The 18,741-nt window shown below is 47.4% G+C and overlaps 1 protein-coding gene across 2 annotated transcripts; it reads right to left on the reverse strand.

Annotated features, from left to right (window-relative positions):
* Positions 1 to 776: 776 nt before the first annotated feature.
* Positions 777 to 17,506, reverse strand: LOC142463611 (uncharacterized). Of its 2 annotated transcripts, none has more exons than XM_075566562.1 (10): positions 17,295 to 17,506; positions 15,553 to 15,811; positions 14,817 to 15,005; positions 11,944 to 12,095; positions 11,078 to 11,345; positions 10,515 to 10,751; positions 9,977 to 10,128; positions 4,166 to 4,432; positions 3,673 to 3,909; positions 777 to 1,026 (listed from the first exon to the last, which is right to left on the reverse strand). In XM_075566562.1, the coding sequence occupies exons 3-8, from the start codon at positions 14,989 to 14,991 to the stop codon at positions 4,343 to 4,345; spliced, it is 1,074 nt and encodes a 357-aa protein (XP_075422677.1). In that variant the 5' UTR covers positions 14,992 to 15,005; positions 15,553 to 15,811; positions 17,295 to 17,506; the 3' UTR covers positions 777 to 1,026; positions 3,673 to 3,909; positions 4,166 to 4,342. The 2 variants fall into 2 exon arrangements, with proteins under 2 accessions (XP_075422677.1, XP_075422676.1); XM_075566561.1 differs by lacking the exon at positions 777 to 1,026 and adding an exon at positions 2,392 to 2,854.
* Between the last annotated feature and the right edge of the window lie 1,235 nt (positions 17,507 to 18,741).

Genomic DNA, 18,741 nt, shown 5'->3' on the forward strand with positions numbered 1-18,741 from the left:
CCTGGAGGAGGGCCACAGCGCCCCCTTATACGTTGGTCAATGTTTGTGTGCAGTGGCTATTAGATGCTCGGGCTCATTATGCTTTGAGCACCGATTATTCTCAGAGTTGGTGCTTTGTTGATGTGCTTGTTTCCCCCTGTTTTTTGGGGTTTCTCAGGATTGGGGGAGTAGGGGCCGCGGCTTTATCCTGTAGCATGATCCTGCAGGTGTCACTTAGCATGTGCTGGTGTTTGTTCACCATATATTGTATTTATGATGTGAGGTTTCTCCTTCCTCTTTACTAATGTGAATGACTGTTTTTGATTGCTACGTTGGTATTGGTTGAATTCAGAGAAAGCAGAATACGTGGGGAGGGCAGGGAGGCACAGGGAGGGCAGGGAGGCACAGAGAGGGCAGGGAGGCACAGGGAGGGCAGGGAAGCACAGGGAGGGCAGGGAGGCACAGGGAGATAAAGGGGTCTCCTTATTATCCTCAAAGTGTATGTAGAGGCACAGCAAACAAAAGGGGCGACGTTTCTAAGTCGCTGTGGACCAGGCGCCGCCTCCTTTCCAAGCTCACCCCGCCCACCTTTAAATAGCAAGTCCTGAAAGGCAGCTGTGACTGACCTGTCTATTAAGACCTCATATTAGAGAGGTAAAGAGAACGTTCACAGAGATTGTGTTAAAGTTGCAGAAAAAGGCGACACAATGTGACGTGGTTTGCAAACTTACATGAGTGCTGCTGATTTGGTGAAATATCTGTCAGATGTAACACATTTACAGTGTTTGTTACCGCGGTTACCAAATTAATTTTCATTTTTAATATTTCATTTCTCTGAAAAAGGTTCCAGCACGTTGTCTGGAAAATGTAGTACAAGTTGCAACAGAATACATTTTTATTATACAGTTCTGTATCAAGAATCCTGGTGCTGATATTTTTTAAGTCTTAAATTTTTTTTTATCCAAGATGGCGGCCACACTGATTCGGTGAAACTTCTCGCAGATGTAAGTTAGGACGGCAGAAAGGTTCCCACAAAACGTGTTTGGCCTGTGGAGAGAGAACACACAACCAAAGAGCAGTTTTTATCATGTTCCTGTGTATGCCATTTCTAGTACACGTTTTGTATTACGACACGGATGCTGCAGCATTGGAAATGGAATACTGGAAATGAGTCTATAATACACCAAACTGTACGTGTACATGAAGAAAAGCTGCGCGAGGAAAAGATTCTGGAACAACAACCATTGGAATGGACATTTTACAGTGAGCCGGGCATTCCCTGCTGGGGCGAGCCGGGCATTCCCTGCTGGGGCGAGCCGGGCATTCCCTGCTGGGGCGAGCCGGGCATTCCCTGCTGGGGCGAGCCGGGCATTCCCTGCTGGGGCGAGCCGGGCATTCCCTGCTGGGGCGAGCCGGGCATTCCCTGCTAGGGCCAGCCGGGCATTCCCTGCTGGGGCCAGCCGGGCATTCCCTGCTGGGGCCAGCCGGGCATTCCCTGCTGGGGCCAGCCGGGCATTCCCTGCTGGGGCCAGCCGGGCATTCCCTGCTGGGGCCAGCCGGGCATTCCCTGCTGGGGCGAGCCGGGCAACGAATGTGACCAGAGAAGATGGGAATACTGCTGTTTGAAATGAATCTAAAGCTCCATCATTCAATGGTCTGCATGTCAAGCTCACCTACGGCCAGCAGCTCTTCTGTGGTCTTGGCAATGGGCCTTCAGTATCAGTATCAGATGGTCCACATGTTACAATATTTATGTCTCACAATTTCTTATATTCTTCACCGAGAGGACAATGTGACTGGCGATGGGCAGTCTCTCAATGCGAATAACTCCCCTGTGTCACTGCAGGGGTCACTGTTTGGAGGACCAGCATCCGTACACTTACAGTAGCTGTGCTGATCCATATACATACTATTATATAATATATAACATGGATTTATATAATAATGGAATTGTTGATAAAATACTGTATTTCGGCACAGATAAGGTTGTGCTGAGAATGCTGCAGGGAGAGCGTCTTCGGGGTCCACCATTAAAGTCTTTGAAGACCATTGGTGGTTCCATGGGCCAATGTTTAACCTTTTGCATAGAGTAAGTGACCCGCCCAATTAGTAGATTATCTTCATTTTTTTGTGATTAAAAATCTATTCCCACCAAACCTTATTATGGTGAATCAGGAAATATGTTTTAATTGTGATTGTAGGTTTCGGGTGATTTGTGATCAATTTTTGGCCACCACACTTTCATGGCCACACTGTGCGACTGATAGCAGCTCAGTACAGCCAGCTGTGAATCACCACAGGAACACAGGTTCATTGATCTTCCCTTCAGCAAATAATATACTGTTTATCCAAAGACTCTGGTAATGTTTGGGATTCTGCATACAGCGAGAGGTGGATGAATGGGAAACACAATACAGGTATACTTGTATTTATTTATAAAATGTTTTACAAGGAGATAATACATTCAGAGTTCTCTCGTTTTCCAGAATGTCCTGGGACACAAGTGCTTAATGATTAAATGCTGCGCTATCTAACTGATCTGTGGCAATAACAAATGGAAATGTATATAATGCGATGAGCTGCAGAATTTACTAATAATATTTGAATGTGAAAGGCCCCTCTGTACAGGACATTAATCACTGCATTAATTCACTGTATATACAAAGGACGTTTAGACTTAGTACAGATAGGAGATAATGCTATATGCTCCAAAGTAGCTAATCACACCGTGATCGACTGAAAGCCCCTATTCCCGTTAAGGAGGGTTCGGGCTGCGCCAGCGTGTACGGAGACCGGTCCACAGTACATCGTTCACCTGGAGGGGGCTGGTATCCATGCGGTCAGGAAGCATCGTGTCGCTCAGATTGGAGGGCAGCTGTTTGAATTAAATAAATGGAAGCCAGTTTTGATCTCTGGACACCCACACAGGACACGTGTGCGCTCACATTGGGGCAAATACAGATAAATGCACTGTTTACCTGTCAGTAAAACTCCGATACTAAGTCACAATAATTCCGAGGCACAGTATCAGCTTTCAACTCAGGGGGGATTTTAAGGGACTACAAAACTCATTAAATAGACCAGGGGGCTCAACTGCAGTCCTCAAGACCCCCCAACAGGTCAGGTTTTAAAGATATCCCAGCTTCAGCACAGGTGGCTCAATCAGTGGCTCAGTGGAAAACTGCACCATCTGTGCTGAAGCAGGGATATCCGTAAAACCTGACTTGTTGGGGTTTTTTGAGGCTTGGCGTTGAGCACCCCTGAATTGATATAGACAATAATTAACATGTCCAAAGCAATGCTCAGTAGCTCACTTTGCAGACTGTACTGCCCATTAGTCTTCTATCAACACTAGGGGAATACAAGTTGCTCTGACTGTTTATCAGAATCCCCTTCTCTCCATGTTTCTATACACTGACACACACACACACACACACTGACACACACACACACACTGACACACACACACTCACTGACACACACTGAGTGTTATATTCTAGCGTCATTTCCCCGGTGCGTTGCATTACTCTTTGTTTGATAATAACTGAGGCAAGAAGAGATAGAGTAATGGTAAGGTATTATAGAAACCTCTCGTGCTACAGACTAAGGGGCATAGTGACTAAGCCATCTCCTGCCATTAGACACCTTACACCCCATTGTATTAGTAAATATGGCCCTGCACGTCGTTCTTACCATTGGTGAGAAGTCTTCTGATGCTGCTTACTTTTCCCGACATTGTGTTTTCATTCTCAGAGTCAAAATGACCCCATGCTAACGTATCCATGAAAAGAGATTTCTTATCCTTCTCACTGAAAAGAATCAGCTCCCGGGCCAGTCTCCCAATACTGGGCTGATTCTGCAGGATCCGTCTCTTCTCCTCGGAGCTGCTGTCCTCCAGGTCATCAACCACCACAATGACGTTCTCCTGCCCTGTATAAAGCACAGAGAGGCATCGCTAAAAAAAATTCTGAGTACTGGTCACACTGCACACACTCTAATCTAATGAATACTTCCTTACAGGACAATCACAATATTGCAGAATAGGCGTGTGGCACAAAAACATGTAAACTGACGCTTGTGCTTTCATTTGGAGGTTTACAGAGTACAGTTGATTCCAGATGATACAATTTTACCTTCGGAGTTCCAGCGCTTTCTTAATCTCCAGAATACAGTAACCGTCTCTTACCTAATGTATCCGATAAATATCTCAGCTCCTTGTCATACAGAGAATCTGTCACATCTGTGATGTTGATCCTCCCATGATTCTTTGTGTGGTACAGGATGGCGAATCTGCACTGGGAGCGGGACACCTTCTCTGTGAACTGAAGAAACGCGTTGGAGATGTAGGTATCACAGACATCTGCTACCGAGTCATTGAAGGTTTCGATCTCAGCAGTGACACCATCCATCTATAATTATGTTTTGTGGTCCTTGAGAAGATCCCAACTCTGATCTGAAAAGACAACAGATTCTGAAACATTACAACAAATAATCCACTTCTTCTACCCCCCACCCTAAGAACACACACACACACACACAGTTTTTTTTTATTGTAAACATTCCCTTATAAATTAATTCCTGTGACGTATTGCAGGGCTTTGTGAGCCAGAAAGCTTGTGAGAATGGGGGAAATACTAGGAAATGATAGGATCGATACAAAGGAATGAGTTTAAAGCGTACCTTTCAGTTCTGTAATTGTATGACTGGGAAATACCGTGTAACAACCTGAGAAATGTGTTTTAGTGAAAATCTTTATTGAAATCATTGGGAAATGTGCCTCCTAACAGCTGTGTCACACAATGATTTCTTCCAGTCTAAGTGAATAGTGCATGCTGGGAAATGCGCCTCCTAACAGCTGTGTCACACAATGATTTCTTCCATTCTAAGCGAATAGTGCATGCTGGGAAATGCGCCTCCTAACAGCTGTGTCACACAATGATTTCTTCCATTCTAAGCGAATAGTGCATGCTGGGAAATGCGCCTCCTAACAGCTGTGTCACACAATGATTTCTTCCATGCTAAGTGAATAGTGCATGCTGGGAAATGCGCCTCCTAACATCTGTGTCACACAATGATTTCTTCCATTCTAAGCGAATAGTGCACGCTGGGAAATGCGCCTCCTAACAGCTGTGTCACACAATGATTTCTTCCATTCTAAGGGAATAGTGCATGCTGGGAAATGCGCCTCCTAACAGCTGTGTCACACAATGATTTCTTCCATTCTAAGCGAATAGTGCATGCTGGGAAATGCGCCTCCTAACACCTGTGTCACACAATGATTTCTTCCATGCTAAGTGAATAGTGCATGCTGGGAAATGCGCCTCCTAACACCTGTGTCACACAATGATTTCTTCCAGTCTAAGTGAATAGTGCATGCTGGGAAATGCGCCTCCTAACAGCTGTGTCACACAATGATTTCTTCCAGTCTAAGTGAATAGTGCATGCTGGGAAATGCGCCTCCTAACACCTGTGTCACACAATGATTTCTTCCATTCTAAGCGAATAGTGCATGCTGGGAAATGCGCCTGCTGACAGCTGTGTCACACAATGATTTCTTCCATTCTAAGCGAATAGTGCATGCTGGGAAATGCGCCTCCTAACACCCGTGTCACACAATGATTTCTTCCATTCTAAGCGAATAGTGCATGCTGGGAAATGCGCCTCCTAACAGCTGTGTCACACAAAGATTTCTTCCATTCTAAGCGAATAGTGCATGCTGGGAAATGCGCCTCCTAACAGCTGTGTCACACAATGATTTCTTCCATTCTAAGCGAATAGTGCATGCTGGGAAATGCGCCTCCTAACAGCTGTGTCACACAATGATTTCTTCCATTCTAAGGGAATAGTGCATGCTGGGAAATGCGCCTCCTAACAGCTGTGTCACACAATGATTTCTTCCATTCTAAGCGAATAGTGCATGCTGGGAAATGCGCCTCCTAACACCTGTGTCACACAATGATTTCTTCCATGCTAAGTGAAAAGTGCATGCTGGGAAATGCGCCTCCTAACACCTGTGTCACACAATGATTTCTTCCAGTCTAAGTGAATAGTGCATGCTGGGAAATGCGCCTCCTAACAGCTGTGTCACACAATGATTTCTTCCAGTCTAAGTGAATAGTGCATGCTGGGAAATGCGCCTCCTAACACCTGTGTCACACAATGATTTCTTCCAGTCTAAGCGAATAGTGCATGCTGGGAAATGCGCCTGCTGACAGCTGTGTCACACAATGATTTCTTCCATTCTAAGCGAATAGTGCATGCTGGGAAATGCGCCTCCTAACAGCTGTGTCACACAATGATTTCTTCCATTCTAAGCGAATAGTGCATGCTGGGAAATGCGCCTCCTAACACCTGTGTCACACAATGATTTCTTCCATTCTAAGCGAAGAGTGCATGCTGGGAAATGCGCCTCCTAACAGCTGTGTCACACAATGATTTCTCCCATTCTAAGCGAAGAGTGCATGCTGGGAAATGCGCCTCCTAACACCTGTGTCACACAATGATTTCTCCCATTCTAAGCGAATAGTGCATGCTGGGAAATGCGCCTCCTAACACCTGTGTCACACAATGATTTCTTCCATTCTAAGTGAATAGTGCATGCTGGGAAATGCGCCTCCTAACAGCTGTGTCACACAATGATTTCTTCCATTCTAAGTGAATAGTGCATGCTGGGAAATGCGCCTCCTAACAGCTGTGTCACACAATGATTTCTTCCATTCTAAGCGAATAGTGCATGCTGGGAAATGCGCCTCCTAACAGCTGTGTCACACAATGATTTCTTCCATGCTAAGCGAATAGTGCATGCTGGGAAATGCGCCTCCTAACAGCTGTGTCACACAATGATTTCTTCCATTCTAAGCGAATAGTGCATGCTGGGAAATGCGCCTCCTAACACCTGTGTCACACAATGATTTCTTCCATTCTAAGCGAATAGTGCATGCTGGGAAATGCGCCTCCTAACAGCTGTGTCACACAATGATTTCTTCCATGCTAAGCGAATAGTGCATGCTGGGAAATGCGCCTCCTAACAGCTGTGTCACACAATGATTTCTTCCATTCTAAGCGAATAGTGCATGCTGGGAAATGCGCCTCCTAACAGCTGTGTCACACAATGATTTCTTCCATTCTAAGCGAATAGTGCATGCTGGGAAATGCGCCTCCTAACAGCTGTGTCACACAATGATTTCTTCCATTCTATGTGAATAGTGCATGCTGGGAAATGCGCCTCCTAACAGCTGTGTCACACAATGATTTCTTCCATTCTAAGCGAATAGTGCATGCTGGGAAATGCGCCTCCTAACACCTGTGTCACACAATGATTTCTTCCAGTCTAAGTGAATAGTGCATGCTGGGAAATGCGCCTCCTAACACCTGTGTCACACAATGATTTCTTCCAGTCTAAGTGAATAGTGCATGCTGGGAAATGCGCCTCCTAACACCTGTGTCACACAATGATTTCTTCCATTCTAAGCGAATAGTGCATGCTGGGAAATGCGCCTCCTAACACCTGTGTCACACAATGATTTCTTCCAGTCTAAGCGAATAGTGCATGCTGGGAAATGTGCCTCCTAACACCTGTGTCACACAATGATTTCTTCCAGTCTAAGTGAATAGTGCATGCTGGGAAATGCGCCTCCTAACACCTGTGTCACACAATGATTTCTTCCAGTCTAAGTGAATAGTGCATGCTGGGAAATGCGCCTCCTAACACCTGTGTCACACAATGATTTCTTCCATTCTAAGCGAATAGTGCATGCTGGGAAATGCGCCTCCTAACACCTGTGTCACACAATGATTTCTTCCAGTCTAAGCGAATAGTGCATGCTGGGAAATGCGCCTCCTAACACCTGTGTCACACAATGATTTCTTCCAGTCTAAGCGAATAGTGCATGCTGGGAAATGCGCCTCCTAACACCTGTGTCACACAATGATTTCTTCCAGTCTAAGCGAATAGTGCATGCTGGGAAATGTGCCTCCTAACACCTGTGTCACACAATGATTTCTTCCAGTCTAAGCGAATAGTGCATGCTGGGAAATGTGCCTCCTAACACCTGTGTCACACAATGATTTCTTCCAGTCTAAGCGAATAGTGCATGCTGGGAAATGCGCCTCCTAACAGCTGTGTCACACAATGATTTCTTCCAGTCTAAGCGAATAGTGCATGCTGGGAAATGCGCCTCCTAACACCTGTGTCACACAATGATTTCTTCCATTCTAAGCGAATAGTGCATGCTGGGAAATGCGCCTCCTAACACCTGTGTCACACAATGATTTCTTCCAGTCTAAGCGAATAGTGCATGCTGGGAAATGCCCCTCCTAACACCTGTGTCACACAATGATTTCTTCCAGTCTAAGCGAATAGTGCATGCTGGGAAATGCGCCTCCTAACAGCTGTGTCACACAATGATTTCTTCCAGTCTAAGCGAATAGTGCATGCTGGGAAATGCGCCTCCTAACACCTGTGTCACACAATGATTTCTTCCAGTCTAAGCGAATAGTGCATGCTGGGAAATGTGCCTCCTAACACCTGTGTCACACAATGATTTCTTCCAGTCTAAGTGAATAGTGCATGCTGGGAAATGCGCCTCCTAACACCTGTGTCACACAATGATTTCTTCCAGTCTAAGTGAATAGTGCATGCTGGGAAATGCGCCTCCTAACACCTGTGTCACACAATGATTTCTTCCAGTCTAAGCGAATAGTGCATGCTGGGAAATGCGCCTCCTAACACCTGTGTCACACAATGATTTCTTCCAGTCTAAGCGAATAGTGCATGCTGGGAAATGCGCCTCCTAACACCTGTGTCACACAATGATTTCTTCCATTCTAAGCGAATAGTGCATGCTGGGAAATGCGCCTCCTAACACCTGTGTCACACAATGATTTCTTCCAGTCTAAGCGAATAGTGCATGCTGGGAAATGCGCCTCCTAACAGCTGTGTCACACAATGATTTCTTCCAGTCTAAGCGAATAGTGCATGCTGGGAAATGCGCCTCCTAACACCTGTGTCACACAATGATTTCTTCCAGTCTAAGCGAATAGTGCATGCTGGGAAATGCGCCTCCTAACACCTGTGTCACACAATGATTTCTTCCAGTCTAAGCGAATAGTGCATGCTGGGAAATGCGCCTCCTAACAGCTGTGTCACACAATGATTTCTTCCAGTCTAAGCGAATAGTGCATGCTGGGAAATGCGCCTCCTAACACCTGTGTCACACAATGATTTCTTCCATTCTAAGCGAATAGTGCATGCTGGGAAATGCGCCTCCTAACACCTGTGTCACACAATGATTTCTTCCATTCTAAGCGAATAGTGCATGCTGGGAAATGCGCCTCCTAACACCTGTGTCACACAATGATTTCTTCCAGTCTAAGCGAATAGTGCATGCTGGGAAATGCGCCTCCTAACACCTGTGTCACACAATGATTTCTTCCATTCTAAGCGAATAGTGCATGCTGGGAAATGCGCCTCCTAACACCTGTGTCACACAATGATTTCTTCCAGTCTAAGCGAATAGTGCATGCTGGGAAATGCGCCTCCTAACACCTGTGTCACACAATGATTTCTTCCATTCTAAGCGAATAGTGCATGCTGGGAAATGCGCCTCCTAACACCTGTGTCACACAATGATTTCTTCCAGTCTAAGCGAATAGTGCATGCTGGGAAATGCGCCTCCTAACACCTGTGTCACACAATGATTTCTTCCAGTCTAAGCGAATAGTGCATGCTGATGCTTCACTGCCACCTGCGTGAGGTGGACTTTTAGGAAGTGATTGTATGTAGCGGTTTAGGGTGAGAATTACATGACAAAGATAAGATACGGTCATGTATCTGTTTTGTCATTTTACATGTATGACAGGCACACACATGTAAAAGTTAAAAATGAAAACATGAAACTGAGTCAGTGTTGGAGTAATAACGTTACAATGTTACACGCATGCTAGCCAGTAATTCCCCCATGTAACAGCCATGGTCTAAACATTCATATTGTGTTACTTTTGGCATCCGAGGTGTAACCTCCATGGGTTGGGGATCAGCTCCAGAGGGTGCAGGGCCCTTAATATCGCCTCCCAATGCTGGGCTTTGGGTCCGGTCTTTGGTCATATTTGTCTGTCGCTCTTCATCAAAATTATATTGGGGAGATTTTGCTAAAAGACCAACATTTCATGGTTATTATGAGTTCTGGAACATTCTTTGCTTCAACAAACAGAATGAGAGAACAGCACATGGGAACTGTGTGATGCATTCACTTTAAACAAAACTTGCATTAATTTAAATAACTTACACCAGACACAAACATAAGCTGGTGGTAAGGCCGCAGCACCAGTTATCAGACCATCGTAACAATACATAAACCATGACATAAAGACGTTAACTGCACCATCTGTGCTGAAGCAGGGATATCCGTAAAACCTGACCTCCCAGCCAGAGAAACATTTCATACATAACCATGACTCTGCTCTCTAGCCAGGAAACGAAATTACCATCACAACCAAACAAACAATGTAACTGTTCCTGGACGTGCCAAGCTCACCTCTGGCCAGCAGCCTTTCGATGCTTTTCAGTTTTCCTGGCAATGTGTCGTCCCCATCAGAACCAGACGGCCCACATTGTATCATATTCCTCTTACACAATGTCTTCTCTCTCTCACTGAAGAGGAACATCTCCTGGGCCAGTCTCCCAATACTGGGCTGATTCTGCAGGATCCGTCTCTTCTCCTCGGAGCTGCTGTCCTCCAGGTCATCAACCACCACAATGACGTTCTCCTTCCCTACACAAAGCACATATAAGTTACAGTATACATTTCTCGGCTGAAACTGCACACACTGATCTTAACAGAGCTTTCACATAAGGACATTCCCTGCAAGGCATAAAACGCATAGGACAAAAACTTATAAACCATGTACACAGGACAATAACAATGGGGAATAATGGATTACTGCCCCAAATATCTAGTACAGTAGATTTTGGTACCAGAGATTTCATGGAGATGCTCACTATTATGCAGAGTATTGGTGGTGAAACACTAATTGTGTGATGGCAGGGGTGCTCGTCCCCCAACCCTAATAAACTCTGTATAAGATATTAGTCTCTTACCTAATGTATCCGATAAATATCTCAGCTCCTTGTCATACAGAGAATCTGTCACATCTGTGATGTTGATCCTCCCATGATCCTTTGTGTGGTACAGGATGGCGAATGTGCACTGGGAGCGGGACACCTTCTCTGTGAACTGAAGAAACGCGTTGGAGATGTAGATATCACAGACATCTGCTACCGAGTCCTTGAAGGTTTCCGATTTCAGCAGCTCCGTCATCCATCCATATTTATCCTTTGTGGTCCTCGAGAAGATCCCAAAATGTATCTGAAAAGACAAGATTCCGGCACATTCCAGATGACCCCCTTAATCCCCATGGCTTTTGGCACGGGGACCTCTCCCCTCCCACACAGACACACTAAAAGTGATTGTTCTCAAATGCATAACAATTCTAAACATTGCTCCAGGTTTCCTGTGAGAAGTGATTTCCCGCAAGAGCCTGTTCGATAAACATTAGGATGTACAGAACAGTAAATGTACGACCTGGAAAATAAACAACCCGAAAATGGGTTAGAGAGAGAAACTATTAAAGAATCCTTTAGAAACCGCGTCTCCCGACTGCACTTTGGAGATTTGGGAAGGGGTTTTATGGAGCTGGGAGTTTTTAGGGTTAAGAGTTACATTGCTTGTATCCGTTTTCTCCTGTTACATGTATGACAGGCACACACATGTATGACAGGCACACACATGTATGACAGGCACACACATGTATGACAGGCACACACATGTAAGGTTAAAAATAAAAAACATGCCCACGACTAAACATTGTGTCAGTGCTGGAGTAATAACGTTACAATGTTACACGCATGCTAGCCAGTAATTCCCCCGTGTAACAGCCATGGTCTAAACATTCATATTGTGTTACTTTTGGCATCCGAGGTGTAACCTCCATGGGTTGGGGTGCAGCTCCAGAGGGTGCAGGGCCCTTAATATCGCCTCCCAATGCTGGGCTTTGGGTCCGGTCTTTGGTCATATTTGTCTGTCGCTCTTCATGAAGATTATATTTGTGCCAGTTTTCTGAAAGACCAAAAGTTGATATTTTTATGAGTTCCATTAAGGCCATTTGCTTCTACAAAACAGAACATGGTCGGCTAATGTCCGAGAATCCTCCACCCACCTATTAATCAAGCAGCGGGCCAGCTGCCCGCCAGCCAGGCTGGTAGATTCCAGGTTACCGCAGATCACCGTCGGTGGCCCAGCATCTATATTTGTCATTCGACAGCCAGATTGGTAATTTCCTTGTGTCAAAACTGGCACACACAAAAAAAGTGACAAATATCTTGCATCAGGGGACCCCCGACACAGCTCCGGAGACCCCCGACACAGCTCAGGGGACCCCCGACACAGCTCAGGGGACCCCCGACACAGCTCCGGGGACCCCGGCACAGCTCCGGAGACCCCCGGCACAGCTCCGGAGACCCCCGGCACAGCTCCGGAGACCCCGTAATTCAGTTAAGTAAAAAGATTGCTGCATGAAAAATCTAGTTATTAAAACAGGCCGGTATCTCTTCAGTATTACTGCATGTAACGGAACGGATGCGATGTCTGAAGAAAGCATTAAAAGGCGTTAGTAACTTACATAGTTACATAGTTACATAGTAGATGAGGTTGAAAAAAGACTTCCGTCCATCAAGTTGAACCTATGCTAAATTTAGACAACAGATACTTTATCCTATATCTATACTTATTGATCCAGAGGAAGGCAAACAAAAAACCCCATTTAGGGGAAAAATTAATTCCTTCCTGACTCCAAGAATTGGCAATCGGATTATTCCCTGGATCAACATCCTTCCCATGTATACTAATTTGGTATATCCCTGTATACTTTTCCCATCTAAAAAGATGTCTAACCTTTTTTTGAACAAATCTATTGTATCTGCCATCACAGTTTCCATGGGTAATGAATCCCACACTGTAACTGCCCTTATTGTAAAGAACCATTTCCTTTGTTGCTGGTGAAATTTCCTTTCCTCCAACCTTAAGTGATGGCCCGAGTCCTTTGTACTGCCCGTGGGATGAATAGTTCTTTTGAAAGCTCCTTGTATTGTCACTGAATATATTTGTATATAGTTATCATATCCCCTCTTAGACGCCTCTTTTCTAATGTAAATAAATCTAATTTAGCTAGCCTCTCCTCATAAGTTAGAATGTCCATCCCCTTTATTAATTTGGTGGCTCTTCTCTGCACTCTCTCTAGTTCTGCTGAAAGCGCTTCTGTATAACATAGTATATACATGTCTTTTTCATTGAATAATTGAGAGTGCCTTTTGAACTAAGCCCCATAAATAAAGCACTGTCCGCCGGCGTTTTACAGCAGACGGACCCTCCGCTGGGGGTAGGGGTTTTAGGATAAGAGTTTAGGGTAGGGGTTTTAGGATAAGAGTTTAGGGTAGGGGTTTTAGGATAAGAGGTTAGGGTAAGGGCTTGGGGTAGGGGTTTTAGGATAAGAGTTTAGGGTAGGGGCTTGGTGTAGGGGTTTTAGGATAAGAGTTTAGGGTAAGGGCTTAGGGTAGGGGTTTTAGGGTAAGAGGTTAGGCTAAGGGCTTGGGGTAGGGTTTTAGGATAAGAGTTTAGGGTAGAGGCTTGGGGTAGGGGTTTTAGGATAAGAGGTTAGGGTAAGGGCTTAGGGTAGGGGTTTTAGGATAAGAGTTTAGGGTAGGGGCTTAGGGTAGGGGTTTTAGGATAAGAGTTTAGGGTAGGGGCTTAGGGTAGGGGTTTTAGGATAAGAGTTTACGGTAGGGGCTTGGGGTAGGGGTTTTAGGATAAGAGTTTAGGGTAAGGGCTTAGGGTAGGGGTTTTAGGATAAGAGTTTACGGTAGGGGCTTGGGGTAGGGGTTTTAGGATAAGAGTTTAGGGTAGGGGTTTTAGGATAAGAGTTTACGGTAGGGGCTTGGGGTAGGGGTTTTAGGATAAGAGTTTAGGGTAAGGGCTTAGGGTAGGGGTTTTAGGATAAGAGTTTACGGTAGGGGCTTGGGGTAGGGGTTTTAGGATAAGAGTTTAGGGTAGGGGCTTGGGGTAGGGGTTTTAGGATAAGAGTTTAGGGTAGGGGCTTGGGGTAGGGGTTTTAGGATAAGAGTTTAGGGTAAGGGCTTAGGGTAGAGGTTTTAGGATAAGAGTTTACGGTAGGGGCTTGGGGTAGGGGTTTTAGGATAAGAGTTTAGGGTAGGGGCTTGGGGTAGGGGTCTTAGGATAAGAGTTTAGGGTAGGGGCTTTGGGTAGGGGTCTTAGGATAAGTGTTTAGGGTAGGGGCTTGGGGTAGGGTTATAGGATAAGAGTTTAGGGTAAGGGCTTGGGGTTATAGGATAAGAGTTTAGGGTAAGGGCTTGGGGTTATAGGATAAGAGTTTAGGGTAAGGGCTTGGGGTAGGGGTTTTAGGATAAGAGTTTAGGGTAAGGGCTTAGGGTAGGGGTTATAGGATAAGAGTTTAGGGAAGGGCTTAGGGTAAGGGTTTTAGGGTAAGGGCTAGGGGTAGACATTTACCTTAGTGGTGAAGCGGGAGGGGGAGACAAGTCTCGGCGGTGGGGTGAGTCACGGCAAAGTGCCGGCGGTAATTTGGTCATGGTAAAACAGCTGTGACCACATGACCTAGACCTCTAATAGATTAACCCCTGCAGGGCTGTTATGGAGGTGAGAAATGTATTGCTTGAGTTTGGACACCAGTCACCAAGGTACCGAAGAGGGTACATCTCGCCAGGATTGGGGTCAGATACCATTGGCAGAATTTGTAAAAAGTAGCACCTTCTATAAACGCCATGATCTGGCCACATTTAGTCCTCGAGGCGGCAGCGTTCTTTTTATCCTCCTGGGAGAGGGTGAGCAGCTGTGAGAAACATTCTCTGATGGGGGGATGAAACTCCAGCAAGCGTGAGCCCTTCTCAACGTCGTCATCGTTGGCATCATCCACCATCACCATCACCTTCTCCCGACCTTCAGAACATAGAGCGCAATGTTAGAACATGCGATGCGGCGAATACATGTATCTGACACTAAGGAATGGGGGGGGGGGGAGAAATAAAGCAAGACGCAAAGATGTCACCGAATAGTGGTCCGTAGAGTCCCCGTGTGACTGTATTTAGTGGCAGGGTCAGATTTAATAAGACATACAGCAAGTCCCTTCTGTATCCACCCGGCAATATGAGGGACGGGATGAACAGGCAATATGTATACCTGTTTGTGCCAGGACAATGGGTTCTGCCTCCGTTACTGTGTCAGGTTGCATATAAATTACCAGACTTTATGGGGCATATGTCAAGTCTTGATTGCCACTATGTCCCAAATCCGTGGGAAGAAGGCACTGTTCTCACTGACATTAGAACACAGGTCTCTTTGTTCTTAGCGTCCCTCTGCAATATGAGGGGCAGATTATATAGGGCACAACAGAAAAGGCCGTTTCAAACGCACTTTTAGGTCTGGTCTCCGCTTGCAAAAATCTTAGCGTTAATGAAATAACGTTGAGTTATTGTCATATTCTCACCCAGCTTTTCAGACAGAGAACGCAGCAGGTATTCATACAGAGTAAATCTGTTGTCTGTCTCTCTGATCCTTCCATCCAGCAAGGTGTAATACAAGATGGCGACTGAACCGCTTGCATAGTCGTCCCTGCATTCCTGGCGATGGGAAGGAACTTCACTTGTTTCACTTTCCTCTGGAAGGGAGCCGTACTCAGCAGCTGCAACAGCCACTGGAGATGGACTTCCGAAGAGCCATAGAAAATATACACAACCAGCTCGTCCCTGCAGGGGACACGGAGGAAGCGGCAGTGTTACCGAGAGAACAAGCCAAAAATAAAAACAGGGCCGAGCAGAGCCCCAAATAAATCCGGAGGAGGCTCACATTACAAAAATGAAAACAACTTTATTGGATTATAACAGACCCCTGATACAGTAAAAATGCCCCTATGCGTTTCGGGCCGTACGCCCCTTATTAAAGGTGTAACAAACAATGGTTAAAACTGGCATATAAAGTACCTTACTTATTCGCGCCAACGAATGACGTCACGTGTCTCTGTCCAATGAGCCTCGTGCTGCTCTGTGAGCCGGTGCTGGGGGGGCGCTGTGAGCCGGTGCTGGGGGGGCGCTGTGAGCCGGTGCTGGGGGGCGCTGTGAACCGGTGCTGGGGGGGGGGGGGGCGCTGTGAGCCGGTGCTGGGGGGGGGGGCGCTGTGAGCCGGTGCTGGGGGGGGGGGTGCGCTGTGAGCCGGTGCTGGGGGGGCGCTGCGAGCCGGTGCTGGGGGGGCGCTGTGAGCCGGTACAGGGGGTGGGCGCTGTGAGCCGGTGCTGGGGGGGGGGGGGCGCTGTGAGCTGGTGGAGGGGGTGGGTGCTGTGAGCCGGTGCAGGGGGGGGCGCTGTGGGGGGAGCCGGTGCTGGGGGGGGGGGGCACTGTTAGCCAGTGCGGGGGGGCGCTGTGAGCTGGTGGAGGGGGTGGGTGCTGTGAGCCGGTGCAGGGGGGGGGCGCTGTGAGCCGGTGCTGGGGGGGCGCTGCGAGCCGGTGCTGGGGGGGCGCTGTGAGCCGGTGCTGGGGGGGGGCGCTGTGAGCCGGTGCTGGGGGGGGCGCTGTGAGCCGGTGTGGGGGGCAATCTGGCCACAATGGCCAAGGCAAACTCTGGCCCCCAGTGTCGCGGCAGGCTGTCCCCACGGCGGGGTCGCGGCAGGCTGTCCCCAGCGCACGAACCTGTGCTTGTTCGTGTACATCGGTCCCTTCTCCTTTTCTGTGACACAACATCTAACCCCCTTATACACAGGAAATAACCCCCCTTATACACAGGAAATAACCCCCTTCTATGCACAGGAAATAACCCCCTTCTATACACAGGAAATAACCCCCTTCTATACACAGGAAATAACCCCCTTCTATACACTGGAAATAACCCCCTTCTATACACAGGAAATAACCCCCTTCTATACACAGGAAATAACCCCCTTCTATACACAGGAAATACCCCCCTTCTATACACAGGAAATAACCCCCTTCTATACACAGGAAATAACCCCCTTCTATACACAGGAAATAACCCCCTTCTATACACAGGAAATAACCCCCTTCTATACACAGGAAATAACCCCCTTCTATACACAGGAAATAACCCCCCTCTATACACAGGAAATAACCCCGTATACACACAGGAAAGAACCCCCCTCTATACACAGGAAATAACCCCCGTATACACACAGGAAATAACCCCCTTCTATACACAGGAAATAACCCCCGAAGTGCTCACCTGTTACCTGCCATGGCGCCGGCTCACCCCCCGCACACACTCACCGCGCAGACTCTCCTCTTAGAAATACACCTTTATTTCCATCACCTCTCTCTCCCTCTCCTCCTCTCTCTCCTCCCTCTCTTTCACTCTCTCCTCCCTCTCTTTCACTCTCTCCAACTCTCTTTCACTCTCTCCTCCCTCTCTTTCACTCTCTCGCCTCTCTCCTCCCTCTCTTTCACTCTCTCCCCTCTCTTTCACTCTCTCCCCTCTCTCCCTCTCTTTCACTCTCTCCCCTCTCTTTCACTCTCTCCCCTCTCTTTCACTCTCTCCCCTCTCTCCTCCCTCTCTTTCACTCTCTCCCCTCTCTTTCACTCTCTCCCCTCTCTCTCTCACCTCTCTTTCACTCTCTCTCCCCTCTCTTTCACTCTCTCTCCCCTCTCTTTCACTCTCTCTCCCCTCTCTTTCACTCTCTCTCCCCTCTCTTTCACTCTCTCTGCCCTCTCTTTCACTCTCTCTCCCCTCTCTTTCACTCTCTCCTCCCCTCCTCTCTTTCACTCTCCCCTCTTTCATTCTCCCCTCCCCTCTTTCACGCTCCCCTCTCCTCCCCTCCCCTCCCCTGCTGCTGTCCTGTCAGTCCCCCAATCTCTCTGCATATAGTAACTGGCAGGGTAATAATGGCACACCTCCTGAAATAGAGGCGGGGGAGGGGGGGGAGAGAAAGCCTAGGGGGGGGGGGGGGGGGAAGAGGAGGAGAGGGGGAAAGGAAAGAGGAGGAGAGGGGGTGGGAAAGAGTGAAAGAGGAGGAGAGGGGGTGGGAAAGAGGAGGAGAGGGTGGGAAAGAGGAGGAGAGGGGGTGGGAAAGAGGAGGAGGAGGGGGTGGGAAAGAGGAGGAGAGGGGGTGGGAAAGAGGAGGAGAGGGTGGGAAAGAGGAGGAGAGGGGGTGGGAAGCAGAGGGAGTGAGAGAGGAACAGAGAGATGCATTATGTATGTACATTAAAGAAAAAATGAGAACACACAAGTGCCGGAGAAGTACACACACACACACACACACACACACACACACACACACACACACACACACACACAGTCACACACACAGTCACACACACACACACACACACACACAGTGACACACACACACACAGTGACACACAGTGACACACAGTGACACACACACACACACACAGTGACACACACACACACACACACAGTGACACACACACACACACACAGTGACACACACACACACACACACACACAGTGACACACACACACACACACACACACAGTGACACACACACACAGTCACACACACACACACACACACACACACAGTCACACACACACACACACACACACACACACACACACACACACACACACACACACACACACACACACACACACACACACTGTGCCTGCTGACCAGGGCCGGCGGGTAACATGGCGGCGCTCGGTGCGGGGC

The sequence above is a fragment of the Ascaphus truei genome, chromosome 11 (assembly GCF_040206685.1).
Source record: "Ascaphus truei isolate aAscTru1 chromosome 11, aAscTru1.hap1, whole genome shotgun sequence".
NCBI classification, from domain to species: Eukaryota; Metazoa; Chordata; class Amphibia; order Anura; family Ascaphidae; genus Ascaphus; species Ascaphus truei.